Here is a 23,637-nt window from a genome sequence, read left to right as displayed (position 1 = left end):
ATTTCTCATCTTTACACTGCACTTGGAAACAGCAAAGAGATCTGTGAATTGTATATTAGCAAACGCTAACGGTCACTGAGCACGGGGTACAATGCTATTACTTTACATTCGTTACTGTACTTGACCCTCACCAGAACCCCGGGTAGCCTTAGTTATTATCTCCATTTCAGAAGAGAGCCGAAGACTGAAGAAGCTAACTGCCCAAGGAGTTAGTGCTGCAGCTACAAGGGTGGGGGAGGATTCGAAGGCATCAAGTGCAACATCAGGCACTTCTGAGCCCACTGAATAGTCACCATGAGCAAAGTCCACCCTCTGGAACTGAAGTTTATGGACAGGAAGTTATCACTGAAGTTAAATGGTGTCAGGCGTGTACAAGGACTACTGCGAGGCTGTGATCCCTTTATGAACCTCGTGATTGATGAGTGTGTGGATATGGCAACCAGTGGGCAACAGAACAAATTGTGATGGTGGTCTTCTGAGGAAACAGCATCATCATGTTAGATGCCTTGGAAAGTCTAACCAGTGTTCAGCAGTGTGTCCACATCCCTCCCCAAAAGACTGTTTGACTGTGATGTAGAATTAGGCCTTGTAAATTGCCATATGAAACTTTTTGCTAAATAAATTTTGTGATACTCAGGGGAAAAAAGTGCAACATGAGAGCCTCAGGCTAAGCCACATTTGGTCCTATTTCCTCTCTGGGCATCCTTCTCAACAGCCATGTAAGTTTTTGTAAGTATACTCCCTAGGGTTCACCCACAGATCTACCCAATGAGCCAAAGCTCAGAACATGTCCACTATACTGCGGAAAGTCCGCTGTACATAAAGACCAAACTCCCAGAGGCAGGGAGGTGTCCACTGGGAAAGTCCTTGCTGCACACACATGAGGACCTGAGTGCAGTTCCTCTGCACTCACGTAAACACCCAAGCGTGGCAGCAAGCTTTGAAATATCACTACTGTGGAGACAGAGAGGACGATCCCTCAGGTGGGCTGGCCGGCAAGGCTATCAGCAAACTCCACATTAAGTCTCACACCATCTTGACAAAGCACAGAATACATAGAGGGAGTATGCTTTACAAAGTTTGCCTTATAGTCATTAAAGGTGTGGCAGTCAACCTACAGTTACAATGAACAACTGCTGCTGTGCTCGAAGCTTAACTACAAGTTAAATGTTCAGCTCAGAGAAGGTGGCAACCTCTGACTCCAGACAAATCATACAGAAATAAGTAAGCCTAAACTACTGCTGCAGCCTTTTTGGGCTTTGAGAAGCTTTTGTGACCGGTTCTTACTATGTAGCCTTGGCTGGCCTAGAACTCACTACATAGACCAGGCTGGCCTCAAACTCAGATCCACCTGCCTCTGACTCCTGTGTGCTGGGATTAAAGGAATGTTCCACCAAGCTCAGTTCCTCCATAGCCTTTAGCTCACAGAATTCCTCAATAAGAAGACAGCTACCTGAACACTTTAATTCTAGGTGAAAGGCTGCAGGAATTACTTTCTAACAATGAGAACACAGTGCGGCTATCTTGCTCCTCATTACTCAGACCACTGCATTATTCATCTCAGTTTTTTTTTTTTTTTTTGTCAGTATCATTTTACCAAGTTTTCTATTCTTGAGAGTTTCTTGCATGAAATACAGTCACATCCACCCCGTTGCCCTCTTGCAGCAACCCTCTCTCACTAACATGTTTCCTCCCATTTCTCCTTCCTTCTCTTCTCCGTAGCCCATTAAGTCCACATGAGCATGGTGGCTGGGCTGCACAGGACGGTGGGCAACATGCCAGTTCCACCTAACTTCATAGCTTTTGTATGTCAGCACAATTCTGGGTATTTTCCCAAGAAATCACAAATTTCAGTTTTTAAATGCATTGTACTTTTTATACACACATGAAACCTTTCTTCATGCCTTTGCACCACAGGATTCTCTCTATAGCATACTTGCTTAAAGGCTGAATATCATACAGTTCTAAGAAACAATACAGTTACTCAGTAATACCGTTCTTTATTGGTAGATCTTAAATATGGGGTTTTAACCACTCCTTTTTTCAAGGGAAAGCAACCACAAGTTCTTTCACCCAAGTCATAGCTAACTAGAACAAAGAAAAAATGCAATCCAAATAAGCCAATCCGCTGTCTAGCTGACTTTGTATAATTTCTCTGACCTGGTCCAACTAGTATAAGCCTATCAGATTCCTCTTTGTGGAATCTGAAAATAGGAAACTGAAGAGTTGAAACTGTATAGAGGAGCAAACTGATAAAATAAGGAAAGGAAGTAGGGCACAGCACAGAAACTCAACAGGAAGCCGTTGATTGAGAAAATCAACCTTACTGAGAAAATATGGCTGTGCTACTTGGAATAAAGAGGCCCCCAGCCTCCCATTCTCAGAGGAGAAGAGGGAGCGTATGTGAGGAGGGAACTGGGAAGGAAGGGGGGCTGCACTTGGGATGTAAAGTGAATAAGTAAATAATGGGAAAAATGGCTCCCAAAGGCTCATATATTTGAATGCTTAGTCACAAGAAAGTGGCATTATTTGAAAATATTAGAAGGATTAGGAAGCATGGCCTTGTTGGAGCGGGTGTGGCCTTGCTGAAAGAAATGTGTCACTGGGAGGTGGGCTTTGAAGATTCAAAGTATCATGGAAGGCCCTTGCACATACATAGTGTTCTCGTTCTCATTCTCAATCTCTTGCTGTTCGTTCTTTGTGCCTAGGGATCAGAAGGTAGCTCTCAGCTACTGCTCCAGCAACCTGCCTACATGGTACCATCCTCTCTGCCATGACGGTAATAAACTGAACCTCTGAGATGTAAGAAAGCCCCAAAGCAATGCTTTCTCTCATTAGAGGCATATTGGTCTCTTCAGCCAAATCTACAGTGAACACACACTCGGAGGTACAGGTTGGGCATACAATAATGAAGGACACAAAATGTCTACTTACACAGAACCTACATTCTAATAAGAAAAACAGACATGAAAGGAGTACTTGAATAAAGATGACTGCTGTAAAGAAAATATAGAGGACAGAAGGCTAAAAGTGCCAGGGGAAATTCACCCACACTGTTCTAGTAGCTACAAAAGGCTTGTCTGAAATAGTATTATTTGGGCCATCACTGAAAATAAAAATCAACTTGCCATATGAAAATCTGGAAAAATCTAAGTAGAGAATGCAAGAACAGAGATGAACAAATTTGATACTATTTAGGGAAAAACATAAAATCTAGCCTGAATTTAGCACAGTGATGAAGGGATAAAGTGAAAAGAAAGAAATACACATGGCCCTGAAATTTAAAAATAGCACTTTAATTCTACTTAATCTTAGTGTTAAGTTGATGCTGGTACTAAACTTTGAAACAATTATAGGCATACTATCACATCAGGAAAATTTTGTTAAATCCACTAAGAATCCTTTTAAGAATAAGAAGAAATAGAAGTATCAAATGCTTACATTTTAAGTTAAGACTAGCTTTAAATAATTTCTCATTAACAAAGTATTTTCTAGAGCTAGGAAAATACCCTGTTTGATGAATTACCTGCCACACAAGCGTGAAGCCCTGAGTCAGAACCTTGAAATATAACTCTATCTGTTCTCGTCAACTCCCGGCTTCGGTGCTCTCTCCTCAGGCATTGTTTTTATGTGATCCAATGCACCCTCTTAATAGAGCAGTCCAACACTAGAACTAGGGGTAATTTTAAATAACATAATCAACAGAAAGCACAGAACTATAAAAAAGTGTCCAATACCACAAAGAGGGTAAAAATTATAGTAGTATCAGCTGGAACAAGGGTAGACCTCAGCTGAGAATAGAGTGAGTATCCACTAACAAGGACTGACTGTAGTTAAAATACATTTTAGTGAAAGGGAGTGGGATTCACATGGGGCTGGAGGGCAGATGTAGTGAATGATATAATTGATCTAAATACACTGTATACGATGTGGAAAATACATTTTACTAAGTAGGTAAAGTTAATATGCAGCTAAGACAAGCACATATAGGAGACAGGAAACTGGTCAGTGGTAGTGCTGACTGAAAGGTCTAGTATGGTGTACTAGCCCTAAAGTAAACCCTAACCTGCTCAGAGGTTCAGCAGTATCGAGGCTTGAACATGCTTGGCCCAGGGAGTGCCACTATTAGGAGGTGTGGCCTTGTTGGAGTAGATGTGGCCTTGTTAAAGGAAGTGTGTCACTGTTGAGATGGGCAATGAGACCCTCCTTCTAACCACATAGAAGCCAATCTTCTAGCTGCCTTCGGACAAGAGGTAGAATTCTCAGCTCCTCCAGCGCCATGCCTGCCTAGAGGCTGCCATGGTTTCAACTGTAATAACAGACTGAACCTTTGAAACTCTAAGCTAGCACCAACTAAAGATTGTCCTCATGAGAGTGCCATAGTTGTCATCTCTTCACAGCAATGGAACCCTAACTAAGACAAGCAGATATCGCTTATTGAAATTATACAGTTATGGGAATTAAACCACAAATCTACTCCAGCATGTAAGCTGCTTATTTACACAAATGGGCAAATGCCTTCAGAAGTTCCTAATTAAGCAGGACAGAACCAAACCATCTATCTACATAAGACTGACTGTGACACTGCACAAAGGTGTACACAACACGGGATAAAGGGAGTTTCCAAAGCAATTTAAACAATGCTGCAGCATCCACCAGTACAAGAAACATGTAGGGTTTTACTGTAATGACCACAATTGGCTACTTCTCACATCCTCTGTACACCTACTAGAGCGGCGGTTCTTAAAACGCTGTGACTGTAATACACTTGCTCAGGGTGTGGTGACCCCAAGCCCAAAATTATTTCATTGATACTATATAACTGTAATTTTACTCTTGTTATAAATAGTAAATATCTGCTATGTCACCTCTGTGAAAGGGTCATTCAAACCCCCCCAAGGGGTCAAGACCCACAGGTTAAGAACCTCTGTATTACAGAATATATTTTTCTGAAATATGTACAAAGTCACAGTTTTAATCTTCTAAGTTTGGCTTCTGATAGAGGGATAATTAAATATATGCAGTACTACATTTTCATTCATTTCATACATGTCAAAAAATTGTAGGTCAACAGAAATTAACATCAATGTCACAGAATAATTTTGACCAAATAAAAAAAAAGATAAAAAATAAACCTCATGATCACAGCAAGCTGTCTTGTCTTATTTAACTTTTCATTGATTCGTTGTGAATTTTACATCATCCAGTCCAATTCTTCTCATCTCCCCCATCCCTTCGTAACTACCCTCCACTCAAAATAAGCTAAAATTAAAAAAAAAAAAAATCTTGTCATGAGAACTGTAGTGTGTCACAGTGTGTCTCACAGTATACCCTTTTGTCCGTACATCTTTACTTGCACGAGTGCGTTGCAATGAGTCATTGGTCTGTTTTGAGGCCTCTGCCTTCTGCTACATTATTAATACTAGATGCTCACTGGGAACCTCTCAGATGTCCTGTTGTTGCCCTGTGTCATGGAAGTCCTGGTGCCTTAGATCTGCAGGGCAGGACTCTTCACATGCTGTAGCAGATTACAGGTGGGGTAGATGCTGGGGTAGCCAACTCAAATCCCTGGATCTGGACCTGGTGTGCAGCTGACGTGGTCAGTCCACCTGCTCTCCTGAGCCAGCACCACTAGGACAAGCTCTCCAGCACTGCTCTGGCTAGCCCGCCCAATGCCACAGCTGGCAAAGGGTAGGGAAGGGTCAGCGCTTCCCACTATCATGCCCAAAAGGCTGGGGCTGGCTCACCAGGACCAGCTCTATTGTGAGGCCCAGGGGAGATGCAGGGCAAGCTCTCCTGAGTGCTGCAGCCAGTGAGGGGAAGGGTTAGTTCTTCTGCTCTAATGACTCACGCCTCAGGTAGAGAAAGAAGAGACAGAAGAGGGTATCTCGCCCTCGACCATGCACTTTGTCTTATTTTTAATGATAAATCTGCTTATTTTAATGGTAAATCCATAAAATATGCAAATGGCAAAACATAAATAGAATCACTCCTTCCCTTAAATTAAACCCAATCCCTTTTTCATCAGAAAAGCCCCCTGATCAAATTGGAACAGGAACATACTGGCAAGATAGCTCTGCAGTAACAGTGCTTTCCCCAAGCTGGATGATCTGACTTTGATCCCCAAAACCTATAGGGTGAAAAGAAAAAACAAAATCCCTCATGCTGTCCTCTGACATCTACATGTGAACAATGGCATGTGCCCACCATGCACATGTATAATAAGTAAAAATGAATGTGTACAAAGTTATTCTGGTAATATCTGTAATAGCACTCTCTAAATAACTGATTAAACTGGAACTGTGAATTTGTTCAGTGTCTGTTACAAGCGCTGTGCATGCAGTGGAATGGGTACTAAGCTCCCTAACAGGGACCCACATTTCTGGAGGAGTAAGGTAGACACAGAGTAGTCTAGAGTAAAAACACGGGATGACATACAACAGGACATGACTAGAAAATTGCTGCGTCTGTCTAATCTGAAGCATTAAATTTCACGATTAAAATTTAACCTGGGCTAGGAATGGAGCTCACTGTCCTGACATCACTTCACCCTATCTGGAGAATTTAAAAATGTAAGAGAGAATCTATCCTTGTGATTTCTGAAGACTTTGACATCTATCAGATGAATATGCAAATCGTAGATTACAAATTACATCCAGAAATTTACAATACAAAATCTATATTCAAAAATGTTAAGTGCATCTCAGGAGAACATTAGAAATGTGACTTTATGAAATGGATAACAGAGGAAAAATACATGAGCCATTCAAAAGCCAGAAATGTGCCAATTTCTGGTTGTGTATACATACTTTATGTAAAACTCTCACAAATGTTACACAGAGTATCAAACAGTCGGTGACAACTATTCTGTCCTAAGTTTTTGTGACTTATCCACAAGGCAGTAACCATGTATCACATGAAAAGCAAGTGCTCTCCCTCTTTAGTAGACTGTGAGTACTCCCAAACCTCTAAACAATGTTCCCAGTGTAACAGGAAAAGCTGGGAACTTCACAGTTCTAGTTCTTCTCTGGAATTCACAGTAATCCTCCCATTCACAATTTCCTTACAAATATTATAGCAATACACTTTCTAATACAGGGGTAGCAAATGTGTTTCCCTTAGCACTTGCATTTCTGCCCAATCTTTTGTCTACACTGCTCAGCACACCTCTGCTCTGTTCAGCTCGCTTTACCCTGAGTCTAGTCATTTACCATGCCTGTTGGATGGAGCTCCTAGCGAAAACACACCCCAATATCAGGACTGTCTTTTCTACCTTGTCATCTTTCAATGCACGAGGATGTTCTCTAGTGAGTTAAAACACCCTGGTCTTCCCACTGCTATTCTTTGCTGATGGTTCCACACTAGCCGCGATACCACTTGACTGACCTCAGAGGAACTCTTTCATTTCTTTTTTTTTTTTCTTTTTTTTTTTCTTTTTTCTTTTTTTCGGAGCTGGGGACCGAACCCAGGGCCTTCCGCTTGCTAGGCAAGCACTCTACCACTGAGCTAAATCCCCAACCCACCTCTTTCATTTCTTAAGAATATTATGGGTTGTCTGAACAGTTACAGTGTAATATAAATATAATAAATAAATAAAAAAGAATATTATGGGTTATTTTTTATCTTTTTAATGTGTGTTTTATGACTTTTTGAAATGGAGAGAGATAATAGAATTATTTAACATACAATGGTTGGTAGTACTCAAAGTCCTATAAAATTGGCATGACTTGCTCTGCTTTTACAAAGCAAAAGCAAAGAGCAGCTACAGGACCAGTCAGTCCCAAGCTTCCTGGCATCAATCCTCCCAAGGTAGTATAGTATGTAACGTAGCCCTGACAAGGCCACAGTCCTTCTACAATTACATCAACAATGTCTTACTTAATTTTCCTCCAGTCCTTCTGTGTCCTTTCTTCTGAACTTGGAAATCAAAGTAGGTTTGCTTTTTTGGGGTCGTTTTTCGACAGGGTCTCACTCTGCAGCCCTGGCTGGCTTAGAATTATTGTAGCCCAGGTTGGCCTTAAACTAAGAAATGTATGCCTCTGCCTCCTGACTATGCCACAATAGTTACAACAACTGGCCTGAGCTGGTGTTTGGGTTTGGGGTGTGTGTGTGTGTGTGTGTGTGTGTTCTAATTCTTTTAAGCCCATAGAAAATGTCAGCACTTAAAAGACACTAATATCACAGTTTCTATCCACTCCAGTTGTCCTCCCTGCTCCATGAGACTTCTGCAAAGAGAGCTAAGCATGGAAGATATGCTGAGAGGGAACAGGAAGTAACAGCACGGTGTGCAGGGGCTGTAAAAACAAGCTCTCCCCAGAAACGCAAGTAGTCACCATTCTCACTTTAGTCCATTCATCACTTCAGCAATGGGAACTAGAAACCTCCTAAGACAGAGGACTGTGAGTAGGGAAGAAAGAACACAGAAGAGAAAAGGGTGGGGGAGGAGAAAAGAAGAGAGGAGGGGGCAGGAGGACAGGGAATTCTAGGAGCACAGAGAGGCCTTAGTTCTGAGATGTTTAATGTTTCAAACATCTCTGCAGCTTTTAAGGCCCTTGGAGGGCTTTGGTCTCTAGAGCAAAGGATGACACGCTGATAGCCCATCTAGTGCGTATTTTAGATTTTGTGAACAGTATAGTTTCTGTCACGACTACTTAGCTCTACCATTGTATCATAAATCAGCCATTGACGTGACATAAGCAGATGACCATGGCTGTCACTATAAAACATTTACTTTCGGGGCTGGGGATTTAGCTCAGTGGTAGAGCGCTTACCTAGGAAGCGCAAGGCCCTGGGTTCGGTCCCCAGCTCCGAAAAAAAAAGAACCAAAAAAAAAAAAAAAAAAGAAAAGAAAAACATTTACTTTCTAAAGCAAGCAATGGTTTAGTCACCGATCCCCGCCTGGCCTAGGTACTGATGGAAGTTTGTTGTGTTAGCCAAATGTCCTTAACTCACATGTTATGCTCTGCCTAAAGAAACTAGAAGCAGTTATTACAATATAGTAATCATTTATGGAAATTCATGGAGGTCTTTTTGTTCAACTGTCACATGTGTTTAAGGAATTAGTGGCAGGGGCCACATGGGGCCAGGGATGTTAAGATCCTACGAGGAAAACAGCTGTCAAAAGGTTGTACTATTCAAAATGTCACTGCCCGCACTGCTGCAAAGGAAGAAGGCTTACCATATCTCCACCCAGGGGTTGGGGACTTAGCTCAGTGGTAGAGCGCTTGCCTAGCAAGTGCAAGGCCCTGGGTTCGGTCCCCAGCTCCGAAAAAAAGAAAAAAAAAGATGCCCAGGCCATATCTCCACCCAACAAAGCTGTTCATATACAAAGAACAAGATAAACTAGGAAATTCACCGCGTAGTAACGATCACTCTATTTACTCTTTGCATTAGGCAGCTATGCATGCATACACACTGAGACATGCACACACGCACAAACATACTTCACACAGATTTGTATAGAACACAAGAGTAGAGAAGCTTGCCTTCTCACCCACCACTTCCTTCTCAAACTACACTCCATGCTGCCAGCTGAGGCCTTTCTTGCCTAAATATACAGATATTTCAGGAGCAAATGAGCTACTGTCCGATAGTTAGGGTGAAGCAAGCAACACAGAGCTCCCCTCCTAACAGATCCCCTCCTAACAGATCCCCTCCTAACAGATGCCCTCCTAACAGATCCCCTCCTAACAGATCCCCTCCTAACAGATGCCCTCCTAACAGATGCCCTCCTAACAGATCCCCTCCTAACAGATCCCCTCCTAACAGATCCCCTCCTAACAGATGCCCTCCTAACAGATGCCCTCCTAACAGATCCCCTCCTAACAGATGCCCTCCTAACAGATGCCCTCCTAACAGATGCCCTCCTAACAGATCCCCTCCTAACAGATCCCCTCCTAACAGATGCCCTCCTAACAGATGCCCTCCTAACAGATCCCCTCCTAACAGATCCCCTCCTAACAGATGCCCTCCTAACAGATGCCCTCCTAACAGATCCCCTCCTAACAGATCCCCTCCTAACAGATGCCCTCCTAACAGATGCCCTCCTAACAGATGCCCTCCTAACAGATCCCCTCCTAACAGATGCCCTCCTAACAGATCCCCTCCTAACAGATCCCCTCCTAACAGATCCCCTCCTAACAGATGCCCTCCTAACAGATGCCCTCCTAACAGATCCCCTCCTAACAGATGCCCTCCTAACAGATGCCCTCCTAACAGATGCCCTCCTAACAGATGCCCTCCTAACAGATGCCCTCCTAACAGATCCCCTCCTAACAGATGCCCTCCTAACAGATGCCCTCCTAACAGATCCCCTCCTAACAGATCCCCTCCTAACAGATCCCCTCCTAACAGATCCCCTCCTAACAGATGCCCTCCTAACAGATCCCCGAGCTGCCCCGCCCCCTCTGGCTCTCATTCATGCCCTGGTTCACGTCATAGGAGATCCTTCCTACAGCTCAACAGAGGCACCACTTAGTTCCTCCACGTGGGGGGCAGAGGACACTTGGCATCTACTAAGTCGGTCTGTGGTCTCTCCCAACTCCCGCAGCCTATCTCCTAATTCAACTTTAGTCTGGAACAGATTGAAGAGACACAGCCCTACTGCAGCTGCTGGATAGGAAACATTAAAAGATAAAAACTTGGTTTAAAGTCACTGTGGTTAATAAATGACCAAAGTCTGATTCAGCCAGTTTAAAGGCAGCCTTAACAACATGGAACTAAACCAGCACAAGGAAGGAAGCAAGGTGAATAGCTCAGGGATCACACAGGGCAGGGTGAGCTAATGTGGACAATGAGACAAAGAACAGCTGGTGACCAAGCCAAGTAAGTCAGATAGCAGGCTCACTCACCAGATGAGACGTCACCTGCTCAGTTACTTTCCTCCCAATCGTACTTCTCATTTACTGCTGCTCAAATCTAATGAGCTATTTAATTAATAGCATATTAAATAAATATTTATAGGTCACTTTCTCTGGATGAGGATGGAAAAGGTCTCTACTATTCTTCTAGAACTTTCTAAAGTACTTTATGGGCATGAGAAAAGGACATGAGAAAAAGACTCAAACGTAAATTCCATGATTTAAAGAAGGATGTGACAGGTAAGGATCAAGTATCTTCTCACAGTGGGTGATAGGTGAGCAGGAGAGTCTTCTGAGGAATGTATATGACCTGAGTGACAAGATAGGACAAACATCTGAATATCTGAAGAAAGTCCATTCCAGACAAAGACAAGAGTCCAAGGCAAGACTAAGCACTTCATGTTCAGAGGACAGAAAGTCAAACCAGTGTGATTATAACATAGGGAGAAAGGAAGTGATTATACTGGAGAAGTAGCCAAGCCATGGGCACAGGAAACCTAACAGGCTAGGGCTGGGGGTGTTGGCTTAATGCAGTTGTGGTGGAGAATCCATAGGCTTTATCAACACTGACATGATTTACATTTCTAAAAGATGTCCAGATCAAGGGAGTGGAATAACTATCAGGATATAACAACATGCCCAAGGAGACCAATACAGGTTTATTAAGAAATTCAGGGGTGAGATAACTCCCAGTAAGACCAGGGTAAGTGCAGTGAAAACTTAAAGTGGATATAAGAGCATACACAGTATAAGAGACTCAACTTGGGCCAGGCCTGAGGAATGAAACAAAGAAAGGCATCTAGAATGATGTCCATTGGTTACCTGGACAACAGAGCAGGAGGTCAAAGCTTCCTGGCTAACTCTACTGGGATCTCAAGGAAACAACATGAGGTCAGAGGCAGAAGGGGAGGAGGAAAATACAGGCCTATGGGAAGCTGCCAACAGCTCTACAAATAAATTTAGATGACCACTATCTTGAGAAACTTCTTCAGTGATAGCTACGAAATCAGGGTGCCTGGGGAGCAGCCCATAAATGGGGGTTAGGGTGAGGGGTAATCTCCAGACTCTTTCCTATGTGCTGTTCTCCCACAAGTCAAAGCTTGCTGCACACATCCTTAACCTTCACCACTCTCTCCAGAACTTCACCAAGTCTCATCTGGTCAGTGTCAAGGGGTAAGAGCCTTTCTATCAACATTACAAATGGGGTCTCACTAGTCTATTACAATAGTAGCAGCCAGAAATGCATGGCTGCAGAAACAGAGCGAGCTACCAGACAGGCAGTGACTTACAAGCAAGTGGGGCAGAACAGCTCTGAGAAGGTGAGTAAGCCCTAGAGTTGACTCATGGTGTAGGGCTAAAGTAACTAGAGGAAATGGCAGTGCCTTTCACCTATATGGGAAGGCAGCAGATGTCTAGGTAAAAACACAGATGTCCTGCTTGGTAAGTTTGATGCTTTTTATGCATCCAAGTAGGTGCAAAGAGAAACTTAAAAGAGCTGAGATCGGATGGTAGGGCAACACAAGTTATCAGGCATCCCAGCATGTTAGAGAAAGGACAAGTGGGAGGAACAGGTAACACAGACACCGGGAGATAGGAAAAATGACAGAAGTGAGAATGGATGAGTCCCCTTGTATAAGTGGAGGGGGAAATCTTTCATGAGAATTTGATACTCATTACAACATCAAGATGTAGAGCATTCCAAGGACATGAGAGTAAGGAAATGCACGTACTACACTGACTGCAGCCACTCTTTCCTAAGATGTGGGGCATAACCACTGGCTTCAAATACACTGAACTTGGAATCAAAGGATACGCATCGCACTGTGAAAACATACTCAAATTCACTGTCACTGTTATACTTTCCTAAATAACTCTCATGATAAACTCTAATTACACTTGGCCTTCACACACCCACGCCACAAGAACAAAGCTACTTAGCTATGCAAGTGTCACCATCTAGTGGTTGAAATTATATACCAATTTTAAAATGTTGGGAACTGTTATACCTTAGGAAGACAAATCCTAGTCAGAAATAAGTCTACAAAAATAGTATTTGGAGACATTAATTTCTTAAAAGCTTAGCATTATTATAAACCAGTACCATAAAGTTCTAATACATAATATCTAGCACACATTTATTTATTTATTTATTTATTCATGCTACATTTTCTTTATATGTACTTGTTCTGAAATCTTTCAATAGTCTTTAAGACGTATGTCATCATTTATATACGAGGAAACCTGAAACTGGTAGAGAAGTTAACAGCCTGCCCAAAATTTATACAGAAAGAAATGATAATTAGGATAAGATCTGAACAGAGCTAAATTTGCTTCAAAATCCACACTTATAACCATTATATTCAATTGCCCATATTAAAAGCACCAAGCTTCCTCAAGGCTGGACACGGAAGTAAGTCTTCTGTTGTGAAGAATCAATAATAAGAAGAGAAAATTCAAATTGCAAAGTGAGTCTAAGGTAATCTTGCTACCATCAAGCAGGCAGTAGAAAACCAAAGAAGGAAGCCTTCTCTAGGGGAGAAGTGACAGCAACCTATTTGGACAAGACCATAGTCATGTGTTTAAATAATTCTACATGCTCAATAAAGCTCTGTGAGAAAATCTGAATTTAGAAAGCAAGTCACAGGGACATATAAACAAGTAATTTATTATGTAAAGTAACTTGAAAATAGTAGAAATACAAAAAGTAAAAGCAAACTGCTGTGAAGGGGGAAATAAAGAACGAAGGAAGGGAGGGAGGAAGAGAGGGAGGGACAGAGGGAAGGACGGAGGGAGGGACGGAGGGAGGGAGGGGGCCTCAGAGTGCTACTGCATAGCAGCCTGCCTATCAGAGAGAACTGAGAACAGCCCACGGGCAGGAAAACACACCGGAGAAGCTCCTCACACATTACAAAGAACTACAGGGATGAGAGGCTGGGAGACAGCTCAGTTGGGAAAATGCCTGTTGTTGTGTAAGTCTGGTTCCACACTCATACAACAAATATGTATGCACAGCCACACAGAAGCATGTATGTGTATACACACACTGTTGGACGGAAAAAAAGGCCAATGTGGCTAAAGGCCATGATAACGATAAAGCTGATCTGACAAGGAGAACTGGGTTGCTTCTAATTTAAATTTCACTGCTACTCCTTACATTGCTGCTGTCAAACTTCAATATTTTCAGGCATTTTCAAACCATTATATATTTTCTACCTTTGTTTGGTTTTAAATAGCCAAATTACTTAATTCTACTCGATCCCTTTAATCCTGTTTACTTTCCAAAAGCTATGTATACATTATTCTGAAACAAATGCTAAACAGAAAAAAACAAAACAAAAAAAAAAAAAAAAAACTTCATGATCCTAAACTTAGCTTCTGACCGAGCTGATTTTAGTGACATGACTCAATGTTTTTAAAATGTAGGCAGAAACTTTGAGCTATTTTATTAATCTCTGAAGTTGTTATCTTTCCTTGACCACAGAAAATCCTAAGGGAATGTCCTGACAGGAACCAATGGCTTTTTCCTCTTCATACTAGTGCAGTCTTAAGAAAAGGCAACACAACAATGCAAGTGAACAGGAGCTTACTGAAAGTTCTAGAGATGTTTTATATATAATATTATATATAATATATATATATATATATAAATAATGAGGCCCTGTCTCAAAAAAACAACAAAAAAACAAAAACAAAAAAAGTTAACCAATGTTGACTGCTATTTGGGGTGGAGGGGGTTCATGAGGGCTCACACTTCCATAAGGATCCATAAGTAACTAATGCTTGCTAGAAGAGGTAAAGACATTTTCTTTAGTAATTTAAACACTAAAATGATCCATGTGCTTATAAGTAGCCACTCACCCTATGGGCAACCCTAATGAAATTCACTGGCTCATCAAAAGAGAAAAAGAACAAAAAAAATCAAGGGATTCTGCAATGTTGGGGTGAGGGAGGGTAAGAGAGGCTTGCAGGAAGAAGACTATGACCACAATACATTATATATGCTATATACACATAAGACAATGAAGCCAATGAACCCATTAATTATGTATAGGTAATGCCTGATAATAAAAACTTTAATCTAGGCATACAGAATATATCAACTTAATACAGACAGGACCTTTTTCAAAGTAAAAAAGCTGCACTGGAACAGTGGATGGTGGCACCTGCCTATGACCCCAGCACTCAGGAGGGACAACCAAGATCACAAGTCCCAAGCAGCCTGAGCTCTTTAAGACCTTGACATCTTGTTTCAAACACTGAAAAGGCAAAAAAATAAAAAATAAAAAAATCTTTCTTACTCGAGATTTCTTCTATTAACTGTATATTTTATACTTAGACTTTTCTAGGCTAGGGTGTAGCTCAGTTAAGGAAGAGCTTGACTAGCATTGCTAGCACCAGATAAAGCTAGATACAATGGCTCACACCTGTAATCCTAGTACTTGGGAGGTAGAGACAGGAGGGTCAAAAGGTCAAGGGCAACCCGGGTTATAGGAACCAGTTGCAAAGGGCCTGACTCTTACAGGCATCATTAATTAATTAATTAATTAAAGTCCATTTTTATTTTCTTCTGATCTTGTTTTTCATCCCATACTATGAAACATTTGTCTCTCTATTGACTTGTGAAGAAATTTCATTCCCATTGAAAGATCTAAGCAAGATAAAGAGAAAGGAAATAGGAAATCCAGGGGAAAATAAAGGAAGAAACAGGTACATATGTAGAAATTCAGCTAGGGAAGGGCTACAAATAAAAGATGCTATTATCAAGGTCCTGTGTACCCACCACATTTACAAAAGCACTTAAGAATCAAAGCAAGTAGTAAGGCAGCATGGCTCTATAATCCTAGCACTACGGATACTGGTGGAGGGACGGGGTGGGCTCAGCTAGGCTACACAGCAAGACTGTCTCAGAACAAAAGCCAATGAGAAAGTGAGAGGACAGTAAGTAAGAATGTTTCCTGCTGTGGGCACACTGTGCTATGCTGCCCTAACACCTCTCTAGACGAACAACAGAGGGTAAAATAAAGCAGTGTATAGATCTTCATATGACTATAAACGGCAATTTTGCAGGTGACTCTGAAACCTGTCTTTTTAAGAAATGAAATCAGATATTTAAAACATGAATCTGTGCTGACTAGTTTTATATCAACTTGACCCGACAGTAGTTTTGAAAAAGGGACCCTCAATTGAGAACATGTATCCATCAGACTGACCGGTGGGCAGGCCTGGGGTGCATCTTTTCTTGGCTGATGTCTGATGTGGGAGGGCCCAGATCACTGTGGGCACCCCTACATTGGTGGCCCTAAGTAATATAAGAAGGCATGCTGGGCAAGCCACGAGGAGCAAGCCAGTAAGAGCACCCTCATGATGTCTGCCTCAGCCATGCCTCCAGGCTCCTGCTTGGAGCTGTTGCCCTGACTTTCCTCAGTGATGGACTGCTACCTGGAAGAGCAAGAAGAAATAGACCCGTTCCTTCCAAAGTTGCTTTAGCCATGGTGTTTTGTCATAGTAACAGAAAGCCTACCTCAGACAACAGTTGATTCCATTAGAGATCATGAACCAGAAAAAGTAAACTGTCCGCCATTTAAAAAAAAAAAAAAAAGAAAGGAAAGAAAGAAAAGAAAACTTTCTGGGGCTGGAGAGATGGCTCAGCAGTTAAGAGAACTGTGAGTTCAATTCCCAGCAACCACGAGGTGGCTCTCAACCATCTACACTGGAATCTGATGCCCTCTTTTGGCACGCAAGTGTACCTGCAGATAAAGCACTCATACATAAAATAAATCTGTTTTAAAAATCCAAAACCATACCGTTTGTTTTCAGCCAGATGAGCCCCTTCGTCCTTCAGCTGCTTACTCCTCTGTTTACAGCCTTCCTGCAGGGTTTCCTTCCTCCGTTTGCTGGCGTGGAGCCAGTTCCCATCCTCACTCTCAGCTGTGCCCTTCTCATCAGCTGCTTCAGCTTCAAACTGCTGGGACGTGGCCTTGGACACCTTCTCGCCAATTTTCCTCTTCCACCCAAAGGAAGCCATTCTGTAAAATCCCAGAAACATAAACTGCTATGAACGTATTCTAGTAGTGACAGACACAGACTACCAGGAGACTATAGCCTCTTACAGCCTACTTGTGGACTGAGGGAAGAGTCACCAAGGACTACTAATTTCAAAGGTGACATCTGGACACTACTGCAAACCTCCTCTCCTAATGGGAGTGCTGTGCTCTTACAGACTAACCCTGAATCCCAACAGGCCTCTGTCAGTTCATACAGAACACACAATACGGTGAAGCATGCTCAATAACACCTCAGATGTGGGTAGGAGGAGGCGCACAGTGTAGAAAAACAAAGCAGTTTCCTCAAGAAATGAACAAATCGGAGAAGGGATGGGAAGGAGAGAAAGAAAGATGGCAACCCTTAGGTTAAGAGACTGATGAGACACAACTGAGTCTCGTGTGCATATCTGCTTTTACTCCTGACTTAAAAAAAAATTAAAAGGACATTGAGGAATGCACACTAGACATGACAGTATGAATAAGTCACTCCTGTATTTTAGTTGTCTTAATAACAGTATGAATTTCAATAAGCCTTTTCCTTTAAGAACAGCAATGTATTTGCTATGAAATTATATGATACCTAGAAATTCTTTCAAAGTCACTAATGGTGAGAAATGGCATGGAGCTGGTGACACAGATCACTTCGAAGGTCCCTGATGAAGTTGGGAGACAAGCATGGATGACTCATTGCTCCTCTCCCCCTTTTATAAATATTGAAATTCTCCTTAATACAAATTTTTATGCTTTGAGTGGTTTTTGTTTTCTTTCTGAAACAAGACTCACTATATATACAGCTGTCCTGAAACTCTGAATAATAGCTCAGGATGAACTCAAGCTCATTAGCCTCCTACCTCACATATGCTAACTTACAAGTGGGCACTACTACACCTGACTACAGGAGAGTTTTACAAGGTTTACATATTGAATGGCTCAACAAAACTATTGGGAAAGTCAAAAATAAAAAAGTTTAAAAACAATATAAAATGGCTTTGTAAGCCTAGCATGACATACAAAGGTTAAGGGAAGGAAGAGTAGTAGAACAAGTCAGTTCTGGAAGTCTTCGATAGTACTTAGCAACAGGACTAAGAAACCCAGTCACTCATGAGTACACAGCTGGGCTTTAAGATACACGGTAATCCCTACAACTGGGTATAGAGATCTTAGACAGGGGTTGGGGATTTAGCTCAGTAGTAGAGCGCTTGCCTAGCAATGCAAGGCCCTGGGTTTGGTCCTCAGCTCCGGGGCGGGGATGGGGGGATCTTAGATACTGTGTGCATTCAGGAGCATGTTAGATTTTATCCATTCTTGGAGGAATCTGTAACCCTAAGGAGAAAGCAATGAACTCAGGTCTTTTTGAAATTATCAAACAACAAACATTATGAGAGGGAGGGAGGAGGAGGGACAACAGCAGTAAGTATGTGGCAATACCAAGGTCACTGATGTACATGACTGCAGTGGAATATAAGGAACAGGAAGAGAACAGCAACACAGTGAGGGTGGCTATCAGAGGGAATTGTAGGTCACAGGCCTGCTACTGAACAAGAGGAAATGTAACAGATCACAGCAACCACATAACAGTGAGTACATAGTCTGATATAGTTGAACCATGTACTATGGGAAATCCTGGATACATAATGGAGTCCTAGGGAATTAGGACTATGGAAGCCTCCTCCTTGGACTCATCATCACATGGGGAAATGCATTTCCTCTGTCTGAAACATCACTTTATATACATCCATCCCAGGAGAAAACAAGGACATGTGTAAAAATGAAAGTGTGGCTTCTATAGATAGCAAATCCAGAGGCACAGAGTGAACAGGCTGGGAAAATGGATGCTTAAGATTGCCTTCAAAGGATATGAGAATACAAGAGGAGGAGGAAGAGGAGGAAGAAGAGGTGGCCGTGGTGGTGGTAGCTCTGTTGTATTTAAGGCTGTTCCTGAAGGTAATGAGAATTTGGAACTTGCTTTCTACATTACCAATGCAGAGCACCAGACAGTGTAACAGATATATTAATGACAAAACCTAGTGTGTTTACTGGTGTGTTCACTTTAAATACTGGTCAAATCTGTTAGGAGAGGGGGAAGGATGAGGATGAGAACAATGAGAAAACCAAAGTTAACAAATCACTGAGATTCCAACCACCCTCCCCATCTCCCAACCTAAGCTACTATTGTTAAATGCTGAGGTCAGATTCCGGTTAGGTCCCAGAGGGAGGCTCTCTGTCACACACCCTGTTGCCTCTGGAGCATGTTCCTTCTTCCCCACAGACACCTTGAATAGAAGGCTATAGAAATCAAAAGAGAAATGAAGCTGTTAGAGTATGGAGGCAGAGACCATCAGAAATTGACAAGTTCCAACTTGAAGAGGGAGGGACAAGAAGACACTTCTAAAGTTCAGGAGCAGATAGGGATTTCATGCCCCCAGATTTCACACTACTCGGGGAAGTAAGTTGTAGCCATCTACTCAGCATAAAGGAAAAGTAAATAAACAAACAAATGTATGCATACGGGAAAGATGAAAAATCTAACGCAGTCCTTGTGGAGAGTAGAAAAGACCTAATACTGAAGAAACAGCAAGCAGCATCACGGACAGCATACCATGACAGGGACTGCCAGCATGGAGACATCTCAGAAGCCTGCAGCAGCTCCTTGTAAAAAAGGATGGTGTCTGGGATCCTGAGAAGCAGGAGACACATCCCTCCAGGGCACCCGCCATCTGTAATAAGGTACTGCCTACAGTAGCAACATCTCAAGTAGCCTACAGTAGCTCTTTGTAAAAAAAGGTAGTACCCATTTCTCCTAACCTCAGCCCTGCACAATGGCTGTATAGATTTCATCTGTGCATGAGTGCCTTTCAGTTGGCCTTGGTATGCATATTTGTTTTGTTTTATCTGACTTTCCTACTTCTTTCTCCTTCTGCTCTGGTAAGTTCTGTGAAACTAGATGTTCCTTGATGTAATGATTCTTAAACAATTGGAAATTGAGGCATAGGGGCACAGCACAGCACAGCCCTAATGGCCCAGGTGCATGCTGTGTGTTCTCATCTTGGAAACAATGTAATAACTGCACGATGTTCCAGATTAATGCTTGACTTGCAAAGAAAGTTTGAAGAAATTATTAGGAAATGAATCAGAGCCAACATTGGGACCCTAAGAAAGAAAAAAAATCTATTAAAGTTATGAAATAAGTTTCCTACCACATTTGAGAGTGGTTCCTGGATAGGCAAGTATAGAATACATAAAATCTTACACTAGTAAAACTGAGTCAAAACACTGGGACTCTGAGGAGTGTTATTGTGTGCAATGTGCAGAAGCAAAAAGCTAGCAGAACTGCTAAGTTAAGGGTTAACTTGATTCTTTGTGGCCACTGCCTGATAGCTTTGCCCATGTCATTTATCATTAGAGCTTCACAGAACAATGCAACTAGAACTTGGAGCTCTGAGATCTGAAGTATAGTAAGTCAAAAGTTAAAGTTTAAATAATGATAAGTTTGCAATTATTATTATTTTGGTCACAGGCCTGGGAATAGGGGAAGCTTGAAACTTTCCTAATTCTTAATTCTTCGTGGGATGTAGTTATTTTTTTTAATCTGATTTGGCAATGATTATACAATGTCTTTTTTTCTACCTGCTTTTGTGGTATCAATAAAAGACTGGGGCAAGAAAAAGACAAGAGAGCATGTGAGGTGGATATAAAGAGCATGTAGGAGCATGAGAGAGTATGAGAGAACATGTGTGAGCATGTGCGAGCATGTGGAGACTGAGTGGAGAGAATGAGGTGCCTGCCCATGAGATGTGTGTGTGTGAGAGAGAGAGAGAGAACAAAGAGTGAGAGAGAAGAGAAACTTTAAGCCTTGAAAAACTGCCTGTCAATTTGTACCCCAAAAGTAGTCTGTGTATATTTATTATGCGCCTTCCAGATATCCCTGCTTCCAGTTGAGAACTCCCCAATCCTGTGTCGAGGCTGGACCCCCCATACCTACTAAGGTGAAAAGCATGAATGTGTTACCAGGACAATACCAAGTTTATATTTTCTCCCAAACTGCCTGTGGATGAGGAGACTGAATTCAAATACAATACAGGTAAGTGCTACCAAGTGCGATCCAATGACCTGTCAGACAATGCACCCTGGAGGCTTCAGGAAAGTGAGCTTTAAAGAATAGAAGTTGACCAGGCTTACAGGTGGGAAGGCATGTATGAACATCTTCCCCAAGGAAAATGTAATGCTCTGACTCGATTCTGAATCTTAAATGCTGCTGGGGAGAAAATACAGACAATTGTCAATTAATGTTTCTGGGTTCCTCTTTTCAGTGATTAAAACGTCCTAAAATCAACTGGCATAATGGCATAATTTTGTGAACAACAACCAAGGCTACTGAGTTATACAACCTACAGGGAGGAATTGTATAACACGCCACTTACATCTCAACTAAACTGTTTTCATCTTAGGTTATGCGCTTCTTGCGCCTCTAGGTTGTGTTTTTAATTAACTTATCACTAAAACCGCTTACAGAAGGAGCTTTGGTTGATCTGTATTTGGACAGGTAAGGCGCCAAGTTTCTAAATACTTTCCACCGGGATAACATACCAAGTGAGTAAATCACAACTGTACAGGTTTGGTGTTAATTCTCATCTGGAGTTAAAGTCTAAGTGCTCTACAGAATTGATGCGTGGCATTAAAATTCGAAACACCTGTATTCTAAAAATCCCATCCAATGATCTCCACAGCAATCGCTCGACTTGACACTTTACCCGGGCACAAGCCGGGTGCTTGCGACAGAGTCAACGTCCTCTCGTACTGACTGCGTGAGAGGATGTGGCACCCAAGATGGAAAAACACCGGCGGGAGGTAGAGAGTCACAACGACTCTCAGAACAGGAGAGATGAATCCGGAGGTGAAGAATTAAGAGACCCGGATACCTCAAAATGCTACCAAAGGAAAATCCAGTATCCAAAACTTGCACCCTGCGTCGGCTGCACCAAAAATGAGCGCCCGCTATAACAGCACCTCAGGCCGCAGGGCCAGCACACAGAACCCTGCCACGGCGCCCCGTGCCCAGGACAGAGGCACCCCTGAGGGCTCTGCGGACCTCACCGGGCCACCCTCGTCCCTCTCTCCCTCGTGCAGCACCCTCACCCCTTGTTTCCCTCTCCCCTGCCGCCTACCGCCTGCCTACCCGTAGCCGGTTACCTGAAAGCCACTCCGTGGTCCGTGTTTACATTCCACTTGCCCTATGGCACCGGAAGCGGAAATTATCCTGTCTGGAGTCTAATCTGCCTTACCTGCCTGTGCTTCCTAATTCTTTATAAAAACCCATGAAATCATCCTGGGACGTTCTAACAGTTCAGCAAAGCGAACAGAAGAAAAGAAGAATTTCTTACCCGCTAGCGCCCTTCTACGAGACCACTGATCCCAGAAGTCACTGCGGCACCCTCGGACCTATGGGATTTGTAGTAAAGACACCAGACCCTAGCACCCTCTAAATGCAGCCGGGAGTGGACTCCAGGCTTGAGAGTCAAAGCTATGCAACTGTTCTTTGCAATACACACATTCCTCGGGTAAATGGCTTACAGCCTAGCCTAGACAGGCCTAGCCGCTGAGGGTCCGTGAGATGCAGAAGAGGAAAAAAACTGAGCTAAAATAAGTACAAAGGGGAGCTGTGCTAGTTTGTTTTTGTCAACTTAACACAAACATAGACATAGCTATGGAAGAGGGTATCTTAATTGAGAAAATGCCTCCATAGATTGGCCTACAAAGAAATCTATGTGAGCATTGTCATGATTAACGATTGATGTGGGAGGACCCAACCCATTATAGTAGGTGCCACACCTAGGCAGGTGGTCTGACCGTATAAGGAAGCAAACTGAGCAAGCCTAAAGGACCAATTACTGCCCTGCTTGAGTTCCTACCTTGATTTCCTACCAGACTGAGGAACTAGAAGCTGAACCTTTTCCTCCCGAAGTTGACTTTGGTCATAGTGTTTTATCCTAGCAACAGAAACCTTAACTAAGAGTTGATCAAGGAGAATCAGGCTGAAGGGCAAACTTCCTGTAGGAATCCACAGCAGAGCCTGAAAGTAACACCTGTCCCCTTCTTACAAGAAAATTAGCAGGCAGATGCTAACACCAGTACACATTGAGGAAACTAAAAACTCGGTAAATTTATCCACATAGCTGTGCTACACAAAGCAAGGTCCATTGATAGAGACCACCCTTTTTCAACTCACCACAGCATTTCTTACTGGTTAGTTATTTATCGAGGTAAACTGATAACTTATTTCTCCACTGGTAGAATGAGTCAGATTAAAATATATAAAAATGCAGGTTTATTGAGAAGCTGCTCTTGGGCAGGTGAGTTCACTGGCCCCAAGGAAGGAGGCCAGAAAAGGGAGAGAGAAGAGGAAGATAAAAAAAGAAAGCTCTCAGGCAGAGAGAAGGGGGTGGGGTGGGGGGCAAGAAAACAAAATGTCTGGGTTATATAGTGAAGATCCTCTGGGGGAATGGCAGCCCAGGCCCTGTGCTGGAAAATTCAGGTTTGGGAGGCAGTGTATACTACGTAGGGACTGAGGGATTCTGGAAGAGCCTGGAAGCAGGTCTGCTTTGGTATGTAAAATATGCACCTAAGCCATTTGTTCCTGGGTCTGAAACCAAACAAAAACACTCCCTACATACAACTCATCAAAAGGACCACCAACTTGTTTCTCTGCAAACTGTCAAATATTCCCTGGAAGAAAA

The 23,637-nt window shown here is 42.5% G+C and overlaps 1 protein-coding gene and 1 pseudogene across 8 annotated transcripts in view; one reads left to right on the top strand and one right to left on the bottom strand.

Annotated features, from left to right (window-relative positions):
* Ttc33 (tetratricopeptide repeat domain 33) overlaps positions 1-22,327 on the bottom strand; it is a 44,202-nt gene extending 21,875 nt beyond the window's left edge. For 2 of the 8 annotated variants that reach the window (XR_015660049.1, XM_087618283.1), the window contains exons 1-2: positions 22,186-22,327; positions 16,664-16,885 (exon numbers count right to left, since the gene is read on the bottom strand). Coding sequence is in view for 4 of the 8 variants with exons in the window: in XM_087618283.1 (XP_087474409.1) it covers positions 16,664-16,885; positions 22,186-22,220 (257 nt within the window). In the remaining 4 variants the exon portion in view is untranslated. 8 annotated transcript variants of the gene reach the window in all.
* Positions 246-566, top strand: LOC147996097 (small nuclear ribonucleoprotein G pseudogene; annotated as a pseudogene).
* Positions 22,328-23,637: the final 1,310 nt, after the last annotated feature.

This window comes from Rattus norvegicus, chromosome 2 (assembly GCF_021556685.1).
Source record: "Rattus norvegicus strain SHRSP/BbbUtx chromosome 2, alternate assembly SHRSP_T2T, whole genome shotgun sequence".
Classification (NCBI taxonomy): Eukaryota; Metazoa; Chordata; class Mammalia; order Rodentia; family Muridae; genus Rattus; species Rattus norvegicus.
The sequence above is the reverse complement of the archived record's forward strand: the minus strand, read 5'-3'. Positions and strand labels throughout refer to the sequence as shown.